This window comes from Perca fluviatilis, chromosome 13 (assembly GCF_010015445.1).
Source record: "Perca fluviatilis chromosome 13, GENO_Pfluv_1.0, whole genome shotgun sequence".
Classification (NCBI taxonomy): domain Eukaryota; kingdom Metazoa; phylum Chordata; class Actinopteri; order Perciformes; family Percidae; genus Perca; species Perca fluviatilis.
The window spans coordinates 17,425,892-17,445,408 of record NC_053124.1 but is presented as its reverse complement, the minus strand read 5'-3'; the positions used below and the strand labels follow the sequence as shown (position 1 = coordinate 17,445,408).

The 19,517-nt window shown below is 40.3% G+C and overlaps 1 protein-coding gene across 9 annotated transcripts in view; it reads left to right on the top strand.

Moving 5' to 3' along the window:
- The window catches only part of runx1t1 (RUNX1 partner transcriptional co-repressor 1), a 57,547-nt gene extending 40,525 nt beyond the window's left edge, over positions 1 to 17,022 (top strand). For 6 of the 9 annotated variants that reach the window (XM_039820851.1, XM_039820852.1, XM_039820849.1 and 3 more), the window contains 7 exons: positions 2,476 to 2,657; positions 6,310 to 6,572; positions 7,374 to 7,471; positions 8,220 to 8,415; positions 9,098 to 9,166; positions 11,424 to 11,656; positions 12,670 to 17,022. In XM_039820851.1, coding sequence (XP_039676785.1) covers positions 2,476 to 2,657; positions 6,310 to 6,572; positions 7,374 to 7,471; positions 8,220 to 8,415; positions 9,098 to 9,166; positions 11,424 to 11,656; positions 12,670 to 12,996 — 1,368 coding nt within the window. In that variant the 3' untranslated portion in view covers positions 12,997 to 17,022. The remainder of the gene's footprint in view (positions 1 to 2,475; positions 2,658 to 6,309; positions 6,573 to 7,373; positions 7,472 to 8,219; positions 8,416 to 9,097; positions 9,167 to 11,423; positions 11,657 to 12,669) is intronic. The other 3 variants (XM_039820848.1, XM_039820846.1, XM_039820847.1) reach the window with 3 other exon arrangements.
- Positions 17,023 to 19,517: the final 2,495 nt, after the last annotated feature.

Here is a 19,517-nt window from a genome sequence, read left to right as displayed (position 1 = left end):
ATTTGTTCTGCTTTGAATCACAAGGTGATTTGTTCTCCCTCCATATCTTTCTGTCTTCATCGCTTTCCTGTCTCTGTTTACTGTTCCCTTATCTATCTATCCTCCAGTCCCTCCTTCCCTTCTCCTTTCCTCGCCAGATGGTTAGTGTATCACTGGGATGGCTGCGGAATCAAAGATGCAACTCTTTTTTTTTTTTTTTGTCGCTCCTTCTCTGCCTGTCTACCTCCCCAGTCTAATTTTAGGGTCTTCCCACTGCGGAGCCTTTAATGCCAGCTACCATATGGTAGCAGAGAGCAGTTGGAGGTGTAGGGGAGCTTTTATAGGTGCGTTGAAGCACAGCTGCAACAATGCACGTCAGGGCTCCGAGTTTTTCATTATGCTAATGTTATACCAATCCAACCCGTCCAACCCCCCAACCCCACTCCCACCCTCTCCCAACCCCTTTCCCCTTCTCTTAATACTAAACCGCAAATTGGTTGGGACTCTTTACTGGAAGGAGGCAATCATAAACCACACAGCGCCAGTGACGTGATGTGTTGGCGGGACGCCCGCCACACGAGACAACAGGCTTACAGAGTAACAATGTTTCTCTGTTTTCAAGCTAAAAGTGAGCTTATTTTAAGTCTGCCAAGTGTTTTGTTTTTCTTGTGTCATGCTGAAGTGAGAGGAGTGCTGTGTGGCAGAGGAATAAACACATTTGCCTAAAGAGAGAGAAAATCGTGATAGTAAATAATTGAAATAGGACAATATAGATGTGCAGAAATGAAGTCTCCTAGATTCTCCTCCAACTGCAAATTACACAGAAACAGAAAGTTGATGAAGTGCAGCATATCCTGAATGTGGCAGATTCTGAATAGTTTTTTGGCACCGTTTGACAAAATGACAGATCCAGTATTTTCACAATAAATCATCCCGGGTGGATTTTAGCTGTGGCTGCTGAACACTACTTGAAAATTTCCTTTTATGCAAGTGCAGATGTTGGTTACCATAACTGCACAGAAGCAAATCGCCATACTTTGTCATATGAAAAATGATCCAGTGTCTTCAGTGGTCTGCATTTCTTGTTTCAGTCCTTTTTGTTAATGCATCCCACATCTCTGGCAATTAGGATGACCTCCAATTAATGAAAGATGAGTTCAGCGAGGTCAAAGCAATCTATTTTATGCTCTTTTTTTCAGAGGGTAATTACGATCATAAACTATCAACGGACCATTAACTCGGGCAGGTAAAGCGAAGGCCAACGCTTGGTATTTCTTTTATTACCAGCCAATTACTGGAGAGGGATTTTCTTATTATGAAACATAAATCCCACCAAACAAATCATGGTTGTGTTTTGCAAGTATTATTTCTGTATGCAGTTGGCAAAGATGGGATGGAATGGTCAAAGAAACGGAAGCAAATTTGTGAGCTTATGTAGGAAGGGAAGAAAGAAAGAGGAAATAAAAGCTCATAGATTATAAAACAAAAAAAAAACAAAAAACAAAGCCATCGACTGAGAGAGAGAGATTATGTTATTCAGGATAAAATATAGATTAACAGACCGAAAATTTACAAAGATGGCCTCTCCAAAGGCTCTTATGATGTACCTCATCAAAATAGCCCCCACTCTTATTCTGAACCTGCCTGACGCAACACTTTCATCTTCTTGCTTCAAAACGCACCCCATCAGATGTCTTTGAAGTCAGTGTGCACATACCTGCATGGCCCTGTAACTCCACACAAGAAAGCAGACCCCCTTGTTATGTCAAAGAGATTTAAAATAGCTGCTGTTTCTTTAAAAAAACAGAAAAAAGTATACACCACAGAGATTTGGGTGTTAATGCACTCTGGGTCACAGGAAGTGGTTGGTTCCGTGGTAATGAGCAAACAGGGCACAGATGACGTGGAAGAAATGGATCTCAAATAGATGTTTTTGGAATGAAAATACTGGGGGGAAACACTTATTATACCATCATATTTTGATGTGCTTTAGGAGCTTTATATGTTTTTTTCAGATCAAAGAGATACATCAATCTGGTTGAATTGATCTTTGTTGTAATATTAATTATCAACAACATTATAATTTGCACAAGGCAAAGTAGAACTTGTATATTCCAAGTGCATTTTTCCTCTTTTAAGAGCTTAAGCTGACTTTGATTACCCTTAAAGCAATACAGACACAACTGAATTACCATTGTTTCGTGCAGTTCTGAATCTTAATAATTATTGTTTTCCCTACAAGATATATCTGTTGAAGACATCGTAGTAAAAACAGCTCAGCTCAATCGGACAGATTATTATCATTGTCTCCCAAATTAGCCGAAAAGGAAGCAGAGAGCATTTTAGAGAGAGGTTTGAGCGAGTGAGTTTTGTTCCCCATTTGTTGAAAGACAAAAAGGCATATTTTTGTTTCTCTGTAAGAAATCAGTGTTGTCTAAATCATACGGCGCAGTTGTTACATTCCTTCTAGTAATACACTGATGTTTCCTTCTGTAGGCCAACCTGCCGCTCCTTCAGAGGGAGCTGCTGCACTGTGCAAGGCTGGCCAAGCAGAACCCAGCTCAATACTTGGCCCAGCATGAGCAGCTGCTCCTGGACACCAGCACCACCTCCCCAGTGGACTCCTCTGAACTCCTGCTGGACGTCAACGAGAATGGCAAGAGAAGGACGCCAGACAGGTGGGTGAATCAGGAAGTCAGACCATGATTTTGCCAGTATGGGACTGATTTGGTTTATACATTTAGCAGCTCCAAACATTAAAGCAGCTCAGGCTTTCCCCTCTATTATGTGATCTCATGCATGAATCCCTTTGAGTCTGCCTGCATCATCCCTATGAACCCAAACAATACTCCATAGACACAAGCTGAGCCAATGCAAGGCAGTAGTGTGATGTGTTAATGTATGTATGGGAAGTGTCTGTCAGTGTGCCACCGGCCTCATGACGTGCTCCATTGGACATCTCAGCTCCCCGGCTTCTGCTCTTAATGGGCCAGAACTGAGGAGAGGAGGAGATGGGAAAAGTAGACCTGGCTACACACACACACACACACACACACACACACACACACGCACACACACACACACACACACACACACACACACACACACACACGCACACACATACACACACACACACACATCACATCCTGAGGACAGAAAAAGGGAAGGAAGACATATGTATTCTGTATAAGTTATCATTTTCTTCCATGCTTGATCAGTGTGTGTCTGTCTGTCTGTCTGTCTGTCTGTCTGTCTGTCTGTGTGTGTGTGTGTGTGTGTGTGTGTGTGTGTGTGTGTGTGTGTGTGTGTGTGTGTGTGTGTGTGTGTGTGTGTGTGTGTTTCTCTGCACTCCCCATCCCAGCCAAATCATTATATCCATTTGTTGTCACAGACTTTGGTAACGACTCAATGTTCTCTGCTCTAATGAACAAGCAGTGAGACATGCCGTCCAGGAACACACAGCCCTGTAAAACTCTATAGTCCTCTCTCCAACAGTCTTCCCCCGAAGCAGCACAAATGGAAACAAGCACAAAACCCGCCAGACCAACGGCGAGAGTGTGTGCATGTTTAAGACCGTGGATTATTCCTAGCACAATAAAGTACATTTTATTTGGTAGTGCTGCTATACCACTAAAAAAAATAACTACATACATCTACATATATATTTGTATGCATTTTCTCCCAGAATGGCTTTACAAAGGGATTTCACTAATCAGATTAATAACTGAGATTAACAAGCCTTTAATAAATGTAAATAGCTATGCTTAGACTGATGCAAATATTCTTTCATGAAACATTAATAAGCATTGTATTTAATTTCTTGAACATAAGTTTGTGAATATTTGTGCATTGTTTTGAGTTTGTGCCTCTGCTTCAAGTGCAATGTGAGCTAGGTCTTTTGAAATAAAAAGTAATTCCCCAGGCGTCCAACATTTTTAAATACAGGCAGAAGGGGAGAGGAACATTTACTTTTTCTGAGGGACAAAAATGCTGAAGCGATATTAATAATTCTCAACTTTCTTTTCCCCCAACAGTCAGATAGGCAGACTTTTTCTGTAATACCTGCATATTTGCAGCCCGTCTGGTACATAGGCGAGTGATCTAGGGGAAAAGGTGTGGTGTAAATGTGTATGAGAGAGAGAGAGAATATATATATATATATATATATATATATATATATATATATAAAATGTGGTCTGTTTGTGTGAATTTGTGTGTGAGTGATTCTCTATCCAGTGTAAAGGCATGATAGGTTCACGTAGGTGCACCTATGTACGTGTGTGCGTTTATGCGTGTGCTTGTGCGTGCGTGCCTAGGGAGATGAGCTGATAACACTTACAGATGAGGCTCTAGCACCAATATGGCTGGCTAAGCACCTCTGGTTTCTGCTTACCTCTGCTCTGCGTTCCCACTTATTGGAGCCCTGTGTCGGAATATTGGGATTTGAATGGGAATCCTAATTACAGACAACAATGCACCATCAACGCAACCTGATTAATACTGTACCATGGTGTGCAGGATCCTGACCAGGATTATTGCAGTGTAATATTCATATGAGAAAACAAAACATACATATTGTGTTTACAGTAATTTTCTGACAAAGACGATATTTTAATAATAGTTTGGAGAGCAGATTTTGTGGTACCTGAACGGTAATGACTTGCATAGTAAATACAGTATAGATCAGCATATTTTCACAGCATTAATTCTGTCAATCACATACAAAATAATTAAACTATACTCAACACTATTTTTTTTAATTTTGGTTTTTAAGAGAAATGCTGTTCTCACTTACTTATTGATTAATTCTGATCCACTCTGCTTTTGTCAATGAAACACTTATCGCAGGTGTTTCACAATAAATGTTTTACAGGCGAGTGAAGGAATTACCCTCCCTGAAAGGTTTTTAATGTGAAATAGGGAAACTGTTGAATTTATATAAAAACAAAGGGGTGCAGATCCAAAGGCTTTTTACTCAAATCTAATCAAAAATGTACTTATTAAACAATGGAATTTACAAACAAAAGCCCTTTTTCTCATAACTACCAGTCTCAAGTGAAGGCATGGGTCTTTCTTAAGTAGAGGTAAAAGAAAATTTAATTTACTGTAAAAATAAATAAAAGTATTCAAATGCCAGGACATAGGTATGTGCATGTAAATTGGGCCCATATACGTATCTACAGTAGGTATATTATGTGTGCACACATCCGTGCATTGCATAGGTGACTGTGACTGTGTGCATGTGTGTACTCCAGTGCCTGTAGATATAAACATTGTTGCAGCAGGGAAGCTGGGGAGATAAGAGTGTGGTTGAGGGGGAGAGAAGAATGGATGGATGAGTCGAGGGAGGCAGAGAGAGATGGACGGATGGAGGGAAAGAGCATATGGAGAGCTGTGGATGAGCATTAGGAGCCCATAAAAACAGCTCATTAAGAAGTTCAATCTGTTCACAGAGAGAGAGGGATGGGGAGGAAGAGGGAGAGAGAGGAAAGTGGAGGATTGCAGATAGTGGGGGGAGGTTGGCAAGATTTAACCGTGAACTGACAATGCTCAGAACACATACACAGACACATATGTGCAAGCATGCGCGCACACAAAAGCACCTGGCCACATTAATCTTCGGAAGCAGCCTTACAAAATTTCACCTGATCCCTTGAAAGCTACTTTAGTGAATATATATGTATGCGTGTCTGCGTGTGCGTGTGCGTGCGTGCGTGTTTGTGTGCGTGTAATTTGTGTGAGCACACACTTTAGTTGCGTGTGTGTGCGTATATTTGAATGGATATGTTTTCCATGAAAGAATTCCAGGATGAAACAGCCTTCCACAGCAGTTCTTTTGTCTGTTACCAGGGCAACTCAAGCGTTCAGTATACAGCACAAAGGTGTGGAAGACAGTTGTGATGATATGTTTCAAGTTTGGCTTTTGTATGTATTAACTGTAACAACATCACACCGTTTTTTTCTCCTGTGTCATCTACTTTGTCCTTTTAATTCCCTTTCCTTTTTCAACTCATCCATTGGGCCTCGAGAGATCTTTTAATATTTGCCAGGCTTTCACTGTAACAAGAATAGTTCAAGTCTGTTATCAACAGCAAAACTTTCAGCCATATTTGGTTTTATATTCAATCTCATTTTACTTGGAATAAGTGAAAAGTTTTGCCAGTAGGTTGAAATAATTCTGTATGATCCTAATGCAGTGGTTTCAGGATTCATCCTAAAGAGTCCATTAAAAACATCCACTGGAAGACAAACCTACTAACAACATAGAGGGCTGCATGCAGTGACAATGAAATACTTAAAATGTGTATCTTTCTTTCTTTCTCCACCCAGAACCAAAGAGAACGGCTTCGAGCGAGATGGCGCCCTGCACCCGGATGTTCACCCTAGCAAGCGGCCCTGCACCATAAGCCCCGCCCAGCGCTTCAGCCCATCCAATGGGCTCTCCTACCAACCCAACGGCCTGCCGCACCCAGGCCCGCTCCCTCCGCAGCACTACAGGCTGGATGACATGGCCATTGCCCATCACTACCGGGACACCTACAGACACCCCGCCTCTAATCATCGGGAAATCCGTGAGAGAGCCAGGCCTATTGGTGAGAACATGGGGAAGGAGGGTGCATATTAGTGCGTGTGCGCATGGCAGTGTGTCCATACGTTTGGATTTTGAGACACAAACCAACTCCCCTACATGGCACACTGTCAAAGCTTTAACTCTGTAGTAGTATCAAGAGAAACATAGAGGAGGATTTTATATACAAAAGTAAACAGTTACAAAAGTTACATCATTTTTACATCATTTCTCAGGCGTCTCAGTTCTTTATATACCACTGAGATCCGTATCCGTTTTAATAATATTGATAATCAGTCAGTGTCCACTTCAGCCTGGTGGATGCTTTTTGGTACAGCAGACTTACAAACCGTCTCTCTGACCACAAGGCCGCCCTGCTGCCTCAGAGATGCCGAGGCCACCACAACCTGATGGCTGACTGAAGTAATGCACTGTGAGATGTATGAGTGCACAACAGAAGCACATTTAGGCACAGTGTCGTGGTATTAGAGACATTTTTCTGCCTTGATGAAGCTGTAATGACGACTTTGGCTCAGTTCTAAAAATAGGAGAGACATTTACCATGTCTCGCCTTGTGATGGATGTTTAGTGGACTAGAAACTCAGTCATTTTGAGTCCTGCCCTCAGGGTGGGAGAGAGATATGGAGACAGCAAAGGAAAGAGGGAGTGAGGGAGGAAGAGAATGAAATTGATAGAGAGAAAGTTTTAACCAGGGACCAAATGAAGGATAGATCAAAGGGAGTGATGGTGTAATGTTACATTGATCCTCTTTGTTTATCTTTCTATCTGTCTGTCTGTATTTCTATCTTTTCTTTCTTTCTTACAGGTATGCATACAGGGACCAGGCAGGAGGAAGTGATTGACCACAGGCTGACAGACAGAGAGTGGGCTGAGGAATGGAAGCACCTTGACCATGTAAGAAAAGTAATAACATTTTTTATTACTATACCTTAAGTAACAGAGATTTAATTATTTGTTTCAGTGATATTAAATAGTTATATATCACAGTTATATTGTACTGTAAGTCTTAAACTGTTAGGAGAAAATGTATGTTGGTTAACTGCTGTACAGAACAAGTTTTGTGTGCTATTTATAGAAAATAGTCTTTGTGAGATCATTGTAAGAAAGGTTTGACATTACAAGCATATCAAGACTAATAGTCAGGGTTTCTATATAGAATGGAGACATGCATGTTTGCATGTAAATATATTTGCCTGCAGTGTATCAAACATATAATGTAAATATTGTTAAATTGTTGCTTGTATGTTCACCTTCAGTGTTTTAATCCAGTCCCATAAATGAAACATGAGAGAACATCTAATGTCATATTTGTGATGCTGTTTCACCTCACAGTTGTTGGTATGCAGTGAAAATTGAATCAGTCAATCACAAATATACTATTAAGTGAAGGGATAAAGTAAGATGTCAAGTGGAGAGATGTGACAAGGGACCTTTCAAGGGTGAGAGTGTCTCCAAAATATACGCTTAGTGTTTCACTACCAAACTTCACAATACAAATAAATATATTATTAATGCGCTAACTAAAATAACATCACAGATGTTGGCTTTAATTTAGAATATCACCCGCCGCCAATACCCTTGCTTAATTTAAATTGATCCCTCCATGTCTATGTGTAAACTCAGCGCCTTGTCCGCTCCCTGTCACCCCCAGCTGCTGAACTGTATCATGGACATGGTGGAGAAGACAAGGCGCTCACTGACAGTACTGCGGCGGTGCCAGGAGGCCGACCGCGAAGAGCTCAACTACTGGATCCGACGATACAGCGACGCTGAAGAGCTGAAGAAGGGCGCCACTAGTGGGCAGTCAAGACAGCAGAGCCCAGCAGCACAGGAAAATGTAACACCAGGTAGGGGATCACACATACTGTACATGTATTTGACAATATTTTGCAGTACTACTTGAAGCCCTTTTCCAGTAAGTTTAATGAGTTATGTCAATGTTTTCATTTCATTGTAAGACATGTCTTCACTAACGTCTTTCTTTGTGTTTATGTATTTTAATATACATGAAATATTAATCCGACCAGCTGTCCTTTTTTAGCTCTCTTAAATATGCAGTTTTAAAACTACTATTAAGGAAGCCCTATAATCACTTATTAGTAGCTGATCTAAAATCTTCAATTGTTACTTAGCTGGTTTGCGTCCTACATGAAAGTGATGCTATTTATTTTTTATTTTTTCCAACAGTTCTATATCCAGAAAGGCTGATAGTTAAAGTGGAGTTCCCCAGGGTTCAATTCTAGGTCCTCTACTGTTAAGTTTGTACATGCTGCCAACAGGCCATATCATCTATGTTATCACAATTATACCAATGACAGTCAGTCAGTTGTACATTCTCCTGTCCCCTGTAAACTGAGCCATTTTATATCTCACCAGTTTATTGCATCAGTGACGAATAAACTGGATGTTTTGTGTTATTCCTTAAACCTTTTTACAGAAACATCAGGTTAAACAACAGGTTTTTTTGTGCTGTGTCATGCAAAACATTGGTGTATCTCTGATTACCATGGCTGTCTTGTGTCTCCCCAGAAATTCACAGGGAGCTGCTGCACCGGCCCGTGTCTGGCTACGTCCCTGAAGAGATCTGGAAGAAAGCTGGTGAGCAGCACCTCCATGCCTGCGATTTTTACACACAAACACTTTCTCTTTCCCTTTATCTCTCTGCAGTTTTTAAGACATTTTGCTTTGTAAAAAATAAATCCATTTTATTCACCTAGACGGCTCAGGGCTGGAAGTGGATGAGAGGCACTCCTTTGAACCTCATTCTCACCTCTAGTCCCCCTGCTAGACTTGAACTAATGTGGCTTAGAAAATCATTTATATTAAGAAGTTAAAAAATAAGAGTTTCACCACCACAATATGCACACTCCAAATATGATGTCATGTCATAAAACGATTTTATTGCACCAGTGAAATAAGGAACATAAGTAGCTTTAACAGCTGGTCCAGTGGTTATGCTGTTAAAAGTACAGTAGCAAGACTTGGTATCTTCTTGCATTTGGCACTTTTGTAATCCCCTTAGCGACAGACATTGCAGCTATTCTGTTAAACGAAAGTGAAAATTGTAGAGAGAAATTTTTAGAGCCAGTTAAGATCAAGTATTGAAACAAATTTGTTGCTTTAACAGCTTTCATTAGATGCCATAAAAATGTTAGCATACACAAACAGCATTCTTTAAACTCATGAGCACTGCTGCAATCACCATTATCGCTGTCCTGAAAAACTGAAAGAATTTTCCACTGAGGGTTCAATGCTCGAGGAATCCACTTTGTATTCAGCGTCAGTGATACAGTATATGTGCTTTTTAAACCCCTTGGAGAAAATAAATTGTCCCCTTGCTTGACCAAGCATGATGTGCAGATACTCAGAACAAGTAATATGCATTTAAATTGAATTGAGTATCACCATCGGGACTCTGCCTGCTCTCCAGTACTCTCCTCCCCTCACCAGCTTTGATCGATCCTCCATCTAAGGCATTTTGTGTGTAATCACAATTCCATGCACAAGGCATATATCACACGGCACCAGGGCAATTTCCATGACTTCAGGCAGCACAGTAGGTTAAAGACAAAACCACCCTGGTTTGAAAATGTAGCTCAATCGCGATGGAGAGAAAAGTCTTTAGAAAAGCACAAATTCTGTCTGATATTGAAAACAGATTTACATTTGTAATACAAGCAGAATGTGTACAAAGGAATTAAGTAAAGTGAAGCATATTTGTTAGACATAAAGCTTTTTTTTTCTGTAGGATAAATAGTGCCCGCTATTTTTCATTCTCTCTGCATTCTTCAGTCTCATATGTTGTGGCTGAGGAGAGACTGATTTAAATGTGACCCAGGGAGGATTGCAAAATAGGTTTTTTAACACAATGGAGTGCGGTGGTGAATACATCTGTTTGAAATGGGCAAAATGTTTACAGTTGGTGATAAATATTCAAGCACCTTGCACGATCTCCTACCGGTTTCCCACTTCCCCTCACCACATGGCCTTGTGGGATCACAATGGAAATGCATAATTTAAATATAAATTGCCTGATTTGCATACACAATTAGTCAAGTTACAGGCTTGATGGGAGCAAACAAAAAGCCCTCTTTTTGCTTTAACGTTTGGTTGGAATTCCAGCGCTTAACACCCGTGCGGCAAGGTTATTCATGACACAAAACAAGTATAAAATAACACATTGCTCCATCTCAAAAGCACGTTTTCTGAATGATTACCTGTGAATAATGAGCTCATGGGCATATATTTCAAATTAGAAGAAAAATACAGATTTTGTTTTCTCATCTTTAAATAAGATCCGTTCGACATTTGAAATGAAAACATCCCACATTGACCCATTAGAGGATCTCCTTTAACTGAGTTAACGTGCCACAGTCACTGTTACTTTCTAAATGCCTCAATGATTAAACGAAAACAATTGATGATTTAGAAAATGTATGTCTGGTTAAATTTGGTGTATGCCAATGAGTACATGCAGCTGATTTAGGAATAACAAAAGCTAAATGTGAATTCATTCTCATCATTTCCAGAACTACAAAGCATGTCTTTTCTCAGATTTTGTCCTCACATAAAAATGAGTGAAGGCATCAGTTTTATGGTTATGGTTTCTGTCTTCCAGATGTGTTAGAGGTTTAGAACAGCTTTTACCATAAATCGTTTTGAAGGGCCCAATCTGTACCACTGCTGTCTTATGAAACTTTTCAGTTGTTTCAGAAAAATGTAATTTAATTGTTTACATTCAGAAAACATGTAAATATAAAAAAAAAATATGTAAAAACCTCAGTGAATTCTTAAATTTAGCAGTGTTCTAATAAACTCCCAACAATAGGATGATACAATGCACACTACATTGCAGGTACTGGAGGCTTGACTTCCTCTGTCTCCACACTCTTTCCAGAAGAGGCTGTGAATGAGGTGAAGCGACAGGCCGTGTCAGAGCTACAAAAGGCTGTGTCAGAGGCCGAGCGTAAGGCTCACGAGATGATCAGCAGCGAGCGGGCCAAAATGGAGCGTACTGTAGCCGAGGCCAAGCGACAGGCTGCCGAGGACGCACTCTCCATAATCAACCAACAGGAGGACTCCAGCGAGGTAGGAGCATGCACTTCAAAACATCAAAGGTGTACCCTCCATCTTTCAAACACATCATGAAAACTGTCATCGCCATCCTCTTGTTTGGTAGTTTCTTTGTTGTCACTTTGACTACACCTTAGTTGCCAGCTGTTCTAGTGACTCCCAAATGACACGAATGATAGGATCTTCTCTACAAAGAAGCTTTCTGTTGTGTTGTGTTTTATTTTATCGTATTATTAAAAGCAAATCATTGTGCACTTTCTTTCAAAGATCAAAGAGATTGCTGATCATTTACAGCTTTAAAAGTGTTCCTGCAAATAGAAGGCATTTTATAGTCAGGAGGGAGAGCAAAGTAAAGCAAAACGAGGTCAACCAAGCATCTATTACCCTTGCTTCACTCCTTCCTCTTTTTCTTTCCGACAGAGTAGCTAGCATGTTTAGAAAGGTGTTACCAATTCAGCTGAGAGGAAATAAGGGAAGCAGCTTTCATTTGCTAATCACCATTAGAGACCTTGACGTTTAATCAGTTAAGTGAGAGAGAAATATGGCTCACATCTGTCATTAATTGTAGGAGTGATGTTTATGAGAGAGAAGTGCCCCAAAGGAAAACTTTCAGAAGCTGTTTGTAACCTTGTTCTTGTGTTTCCTGTGGCTATGCAGCCGCCCTGACATGCTCTCCCTGCGGTTTCCGATATATATCAGAGGCCCTACGTGTAATCAGAGATGGGTTTTTGATCTGCCTGTGGTTTGTTTTGAGCTTAAGTGTTGTAAAAGGAGAGGCTAGTCCTGTTAATGTGCAGACTGGTGCACTGATATCTGTTGCTAGATCTCTGTTGGTGGCATTTTGCTGTCGCTAACATATGGTTATTGTTTTGTGTGAATAGAGGCATAAAATAAAACAAACAAGGGGTCCTAATAACCGTTTCATCAGTTCATCAGTTCATCAGCTGAACTGTCCATTTGTCTGAATTATAAATCCTTCTCCTGTATTATTTTTGTGTGAGTTAACTTTGTCTCTATCTGTCTGTCAGAGCTGCTGGAACTGTGGCCGCAAAGCCAGTGAGACGTGCAGCGGCTGCAACACGGCACGCTACTGCGGCTCCTTCTGCCAGCATAAGGACTGGGAGAAGCACCACCATGTCTGTGGTCAGACCCTCCAGGCCCAGCAGCAGCAGCAGCAGGCCAGCCAGCAGCAGGGAGGAGTCCCAGGGTCAGAGACCCCTGCTCCCATCAGCTCCTCCGCCTGCACCCCAAGCAGCGGGACTGGGAGTCCGGCTGCTACCCCGCCTGCTGCTACTCCTCGCTCCTCCACTCCCAGCACCCCGTCCTCCTCTGCCCTGGATGGCACACCGCGCTAAGAGACTCACACAGAGGATGGAGGCAAAGGACACCCCTTAACCCCACAAACAGCATGACTGTCTACATTGCCTTGCAGAGATACTAAGCTAACATGGCTAACAGAGAGAGATGGCAATGCTTCTGTCTATCTTGCAGCGTAGTCATAGAAGGAGGAGGAGGTCCATAATCAGGTCATATTGACTTGCCATGACTTTAAAGAAACACAAAGATATTCTTTGTTCTGAATGAATGAATTTAAATATTGACATCCTTTTATCGTTACACTTGCTATTCTTGTTGTCCGTTTGTCGTCGTGCCTGTTGCTGTTAATGTTGTTGTCATTGTAGCTTATCTTATTGTTTCCTGTAAATATTAAGACTGAGCAGAGATAGCCGTGAACTTGAGACAAGTATATCTGACCTCCCCTTTTTTTAAACGTTTTTTTTCCATCCTGGAATTAATGCTTTTTTCCTTCCTTTACCTAAGACATTAACCTCATTTCACCAAACAGCATACCAAGGGAACATGACTAGCTAGCAGAACGAGTGAAGTCATCAATACTATTTGTAAAGAAAGATATTTGATTGAAATACCCTGACAGACAAACCAATGGATGGATGGATTAAAAACGTTTGCTGCCTGGAGAGAGGAGAGGGATGGACTAAATCTCTGGCCAACAGACAGCACGAAATGGGCAGATGTGCAGCAGATTGCAAGCAGAGCCAGCTGTTCAACCAATGTTACTTCCCTCTCACTTGTAATAATATCCAGGTCAGTGGGCTGGGAAATACAAATCCGTCTCCCTGAAGGATGTAAAAGGAAGAATTCTTGGACAAGTTACAAAACTTTGCCCACTGCACATGTGGAGGATGCACTGACTACAATTCGCACATGCATGCTCGGTGGGTCACAGAAGCTCTCAAACAGGAAGTGAAGTCATCGTCCCACCGGCGAGACTGTCAAGTCGCCACAACAGCAGCCGCTAAGCCACGCAGAGCTAGAAAGTGTTGAGAACTCAGTAGGATGCTCATTCTGCGCCCCAGACGCTCCCCTCCTGTCTCAACTCTGAAAAACATTTTCATCTTTCTTCGTGTTCTCATACTTTTTCTGTAGATGTCATGATGTTTAAGACTTCTGTCCTGTGGTGTCACCAATGGTTATTTATTGTATATGTGTTGGACAATTGTGACAATGCATAGTACTTCAACCAGTCACAACTCTATGTCGTTCATAACTCTCTCTCTCGCTCTCTCTCTTTCTCTCTCTCTCTCTCTCTCTCTCTCTCTCTCTCTCTAGCAAAAAGAGATAAAAAAAGAAGTGTTATCTTATTTCTAAGCTGCTTTTCTATTCTGTGTAAGTGGTAGATCCCTCGTAGTTCTATAAGTTTTACTTTCCTTCGTCCTCAAGAAAAGACACAAGCTATATCTCAGAGCTGCTACTTGAGTCCGACCCAGATCTTTTCTGAGAACTAGCATGTTGCGCGGAATGCTAACTTAAATGTTTTGTACAAGGGACATACATAAATGTATTTGCACTGTCACAGAGGTTATTTCAGCATGCTTCTTTTCAGCATACTTGTGTTGTCGGTATAGAGCCAAAACTCATCAACCATTTCGTACGTAGTTAATAGAATAATCTGTTTTCACATTTTGTTGGGATAGGGGGAGTTGGAAAAATGTAAAATCATCAAAGACTTCTTTTTTTTCTCAACATAACAAAAGCGGCCATAACAATTTTTTTTTGAATAGTTACAGACAGTGCATGCACATTACTGAACGTTTGTTAAATATTTGTTATTTTTTAGAAAAACTCAAAAACAACCAAAAAAAGTACAAAAAATACAAAAAAAATATTCTAACCAACTAACTTTCCAAATGCAGAGGTGTAGACTACGATTGACAGCTTTAACACTGCAAAGCACCAGGTAACACACAGTATTAACACAAGAGATAAACAAACAAAAACACACCAAAAACAGCCAAAGACTGACACCAAGGACCAAAATCCTGATTTAAACGATTTTCAAAAGAGGTTTGTTCACACATATATTTGGTTGTTTATTTCACACATTTATGGAACAAAACTAACTTCAGTGTCATAAAAGTCATTTATCTCATCTTATATTGTGAAATGAGCAAGTGTCATTTCAACACAATGAACATTTTCACAGCAGTGTTACATTTTAATGGAGCAATAATAACTATAATGAACACTGATGACTTCTATGGTCATTTCGGAAAAGAAAAACTTTGAGATATTTTTTGATCTTGTTAGTGCATTTTTGCATTACACAAATGCCAGACTAAGTGTCCATTTCAGCTTTAAGCAGTTAAGTTCTTTATTCTTAAAAGAGGTGAATGTGAGACTGGGCTTTCACACCAAGGCCATTTACAGTTGTTTTTTTATTTATTTATTTCAAAGTATGTCATTTTTGCTGTTGGGATAGATAATCAGTCGCAGCTTTTGTTGTAAACCTTCAACGTAAATCAAACAAACCTCTCATTCGCAGTAAGAAAGCACTTATCCTGACGACGCACACAAAGGCTCTACACCCCAAACACCTTGGTGCTACACAGAAGCGCGTTACAAATTCTGACCTCAAGGAACAAGTAGAGGCCCACAAGGGTTCTGGGCTGTTTGCTCCCTCTGTACTTCCTCATATCTCCCTTCTTGTCTAAATAAAATACACACCTGCATTCTTGACTCTAAAGGGTTAAACAATCCAAAAAGGTGTCTGACACCCTACTAGCGACTCCTCAGAAGCTGTGAAGACAGCCAAGCTGTTTTAACACTAGTGTATTTGAAAGTATACAATAAATAACGTGTGTTCATCACTGCAGGGCAAAACCTGGGTTTTTAAAAAAAAAAGGAGAAAAAAAAAACGAAGACAAACATTATCGCTCAATGGTTCTTTGAGAAGTTCCATTTTTTTTTCTTTCTTCCCTCCTCTATGTGTGTTTTGCTACAAATTCCTCTGTGGCAAACAAGTCTCACTCTACCTCTTACAGCACGATAAGAGCATCAGTCACAGCGCTGATACTGGTCTAGTCTAAACCAAATGGGCACAAGAGAACAGGAAAATAAAAAACCCAAAGTTGAAGCTCATACAGCTGCAAAACCATATCATTACTTGGTAACAATGCAGACCTCATAAATGAAACATAAATGAATAGAAATGAGAGGGGAAAAATAACCTGAAAAAACTTTTGTTATGTTCCTTTATGCCTGTGGCGTTTTTAGAGTACATCAAGAGTTTCAATTGTTTGAACAGATTTAAAAAAAACAACCATTGTGCTAGTTTTAAAGAAACGTGTTGTCGATTCCTATTTCGATGATACAAGCTGGGGTCACGGATAAGAAATGGTGTTTCTCTCTCGCTCTTTCTCCTCTCCTGTTTCCCCTCCACCTTTTTCTCCTCTTTTCTTCTCTGTTGTGAAGATATCCTAAAGCGCTTGTCGACTTGTCAGCGGGGGTAAATTCAAAAGAGGTGATATACAAAAGTCAAAAGCTTGTAAAAAAAAAAAAAATGAAAATGAAAAAAAATTAAGGCTATGAATTTAGGCATGCCTGTTTTTCACAATAAGGGAAAATGTTATTTGAATTTCCTACTTATCAAGAAACATTGTGGAAATGTGTGGGGCCAACAGTGAACAACGAAGGCCGTAGCATTAATCTGGGGGAGGGAGTTGAGCTTCAGGGGTGGGAGTTTTTTTTTTTTTTTTGGGTTCTCGAGAAAATTTATTGTGAAAAAAGAGCTGAAATGATTTGAAGTTGTTGTGCAATACTTAATTGAGACATGAAAACCACAGGTTAGTGGTAGGCTGACACTGGGCGGTCTCTCCATCGCCTAGAGTCAGTGTCCTCTAGAGAGCTTTCCAGTCTACTATGTCAGAACTGTGGTTTCTTGTTTTTTTTTTTCTTTTTGTTGATTTTTTTTTTATTCTTTTTTGGGCTGTAAACTATGGTCTGTCAGTCTGTGAAACTTTGCAGTATAATTCTGGTATTGTTGTTCTCTTAACGGTGTAATAAATATGTTAATACCTGTCTTGGAGACTTCATTACATTACAGCAGCAGTATCCAAGCTCAGCAACACAATCCAGATAAACACCAGCATTTCTCAAATTAAAAGGGACACTCCACTGATTTCACAGTTGATGTTCAGTTAACATGTCACTAGTTGCATTATGAGAAATGTAGAATCCGGCAGCAAGTGTTTTTGGAGCTTGACCATTTAGAGAAAAATAGGTCAGGATATCATGGCCTTTGCTGCTTTGAGTTTTACCATTCTTTTTTTCTTTGTGTAGCCTGCCTACCCTTTAACATCCTGAATGGTCCTTAAGCTAGATATGCACAAAAAGTGCATGATCAGATGAGGCGTTATCCACCATGTTGAACAGACAGGGGTGGAAGTAACACATAACACTAATGTAACTAACATAGGCTACTCTAGTCACTTTTGTGTAGCCTTTTTGAGTAGGCTTTTATTGTTTTAATCAATTTTACTTAGCCAACTTTTACAAGTAATGTACTTTGCTACATTTCAAGTTTCTTCCCTCACAGTAAAAAGAAAAGTCACATGGAAAAAAAAGTCTGATGAACTGTGTCTGAGTGAGAAAGGAACAAAAGAAAGGGGATAAATCAGCTGCGGGTCATGCCTTCGCCTGTCCCTCAGGACCATCCATTCAAGCATCCAACGACGGGTGGATGCCGTGCGGGAACTGTCAACAGTAGGCCTACAAACAATGCGCAACTATGCATTTAAATAAAGGATCGCGTGCATGGGTTATGGCTACTATTACTGTACCTCGTATGGCATAGATACAAAAAGATTGCATCTACCTTAATAATCACTGATTTAATGCACCACCCAGCGCGCACGCTAAGGTGACCGCGTCATCAACAGGTGCACGCAGTATCTGGCTAATAGCTAAATGCTAACATGCTCATGGTGGACCCTGCAGTGGTGACTTCTGCGTTCATTGAGCAACTTTTACCGAGATGTGTGAGGACTTTCTGCTGTTTGTGACAGCTAGACACTAAGTGGACTGGTTATGCTTATATGCACTGAGAATGAATGAGCAGTGAAGGTGAACCTAGAGCACATTGATGAGGACTTCGCAGTGCTCCAGTGACGTTCACACAGGTGAGTAGCCTACAATGACAAACGCTCACTAAACCATACCGTGTCATTTCGGAGACCGCTGTTCGGCCTTCGTGGAATTTGAAGGATGCTGCCGAGGTAGACTTCGAAGGCTGCGACCTCCGAAAGCTGCAGTCCCCGACAGAGCTACAGAGAACTCATTCTCCAGATAAGATGAGAACGTCCACAACCATAGTAACCTGGCAACGTAGCGTTGTGTGTGTGTGTATGTGTGTGTGTGTGTGTGTGTGTGTGTGTGTGCGCGCGCGCGCGCTACATGATATGTAAAAACTGCAGCTCTTTTTGCTTTATTATGTGTGGCTGCAGTCGCGGCGGAGTTTATATTGTTTATACACCTCCTGTTGTTGCTTTGGTGATGTTTTATTCTACTGTTGATGAATTGTCATGCTGTTTACTTTATGTAGCTTAGTAGCCTATTGCTTGTTTTATGGTTGCACTCGCCGTAGTGTCAATTAGCTCTTTTAATTCATCATTAATAATCATCATTTCAATTTAAAATGTAACTATCTTGTTCCAGTTTGAATTGATTCAGCTGGTTGTGCTGTAGAGTGGACATCCAGGCAGTAAGAAGTGGAAAATCTATTGACGGTCTGTTGAAGGCTTTAGCATGACTGCTAAGTACATACACAGCTTCTTCATTTTTCCACCTTGCTGGCTATTTTACCAGATTCCTGACCTTGGACTTCACTGTCTTTATTAAGGAGCTCAGTGTCTTTATACTTTTCCAATGGCTTGTTCATCCTTTAGCTAGAGACACAGTTAAAGTTTGGAATCTGCACATCTCTTTTATTTTCATAGATTGGACTTGGGATTTTACACCTCACAAATCTCTGCAGCTTTCTAATATTTGTAATATATAGATGAAAAAAAAATATTGTATTTGTATTTAAAAGAAAGGATGTGAAAAAAACTCATAATGACAAGGTTGTATAGCTGTATCTATGAAATAAGCTCATTTTGGAAAATGTAAGTAATATTGACAAACAGATGTAGAAGAGTGAAGGACTTCATTCATTATATTATTATTTTTTTGTGGGATGGAAAGTAGTGATGGAAAAAAATGTCAATGTTTTCATCATTTGAGAGTTCAAGTCATCAGACAACTTAAGATTTTTGTAGAGTTGGTGGAGTGAGGATAAAAAAACTGTGCACTGAAAACATAGCACTATATCCATGAAATGTTGGTTTATTTACTTTAAACGATGGACCTCAACTGACTTTAGGCACCCTTTTTTTGCATTTTCAGGAAATGCGAAAATGCTTTTTCTGCATTTCTGTATTAACTGACAAGTTGGATTTATTGGGGCTGTCAGAAAAATACAAATTTCCCATTTGACTTCAATGTTGATGTGAACTGGTCAGGTACAGTAATTAAATAC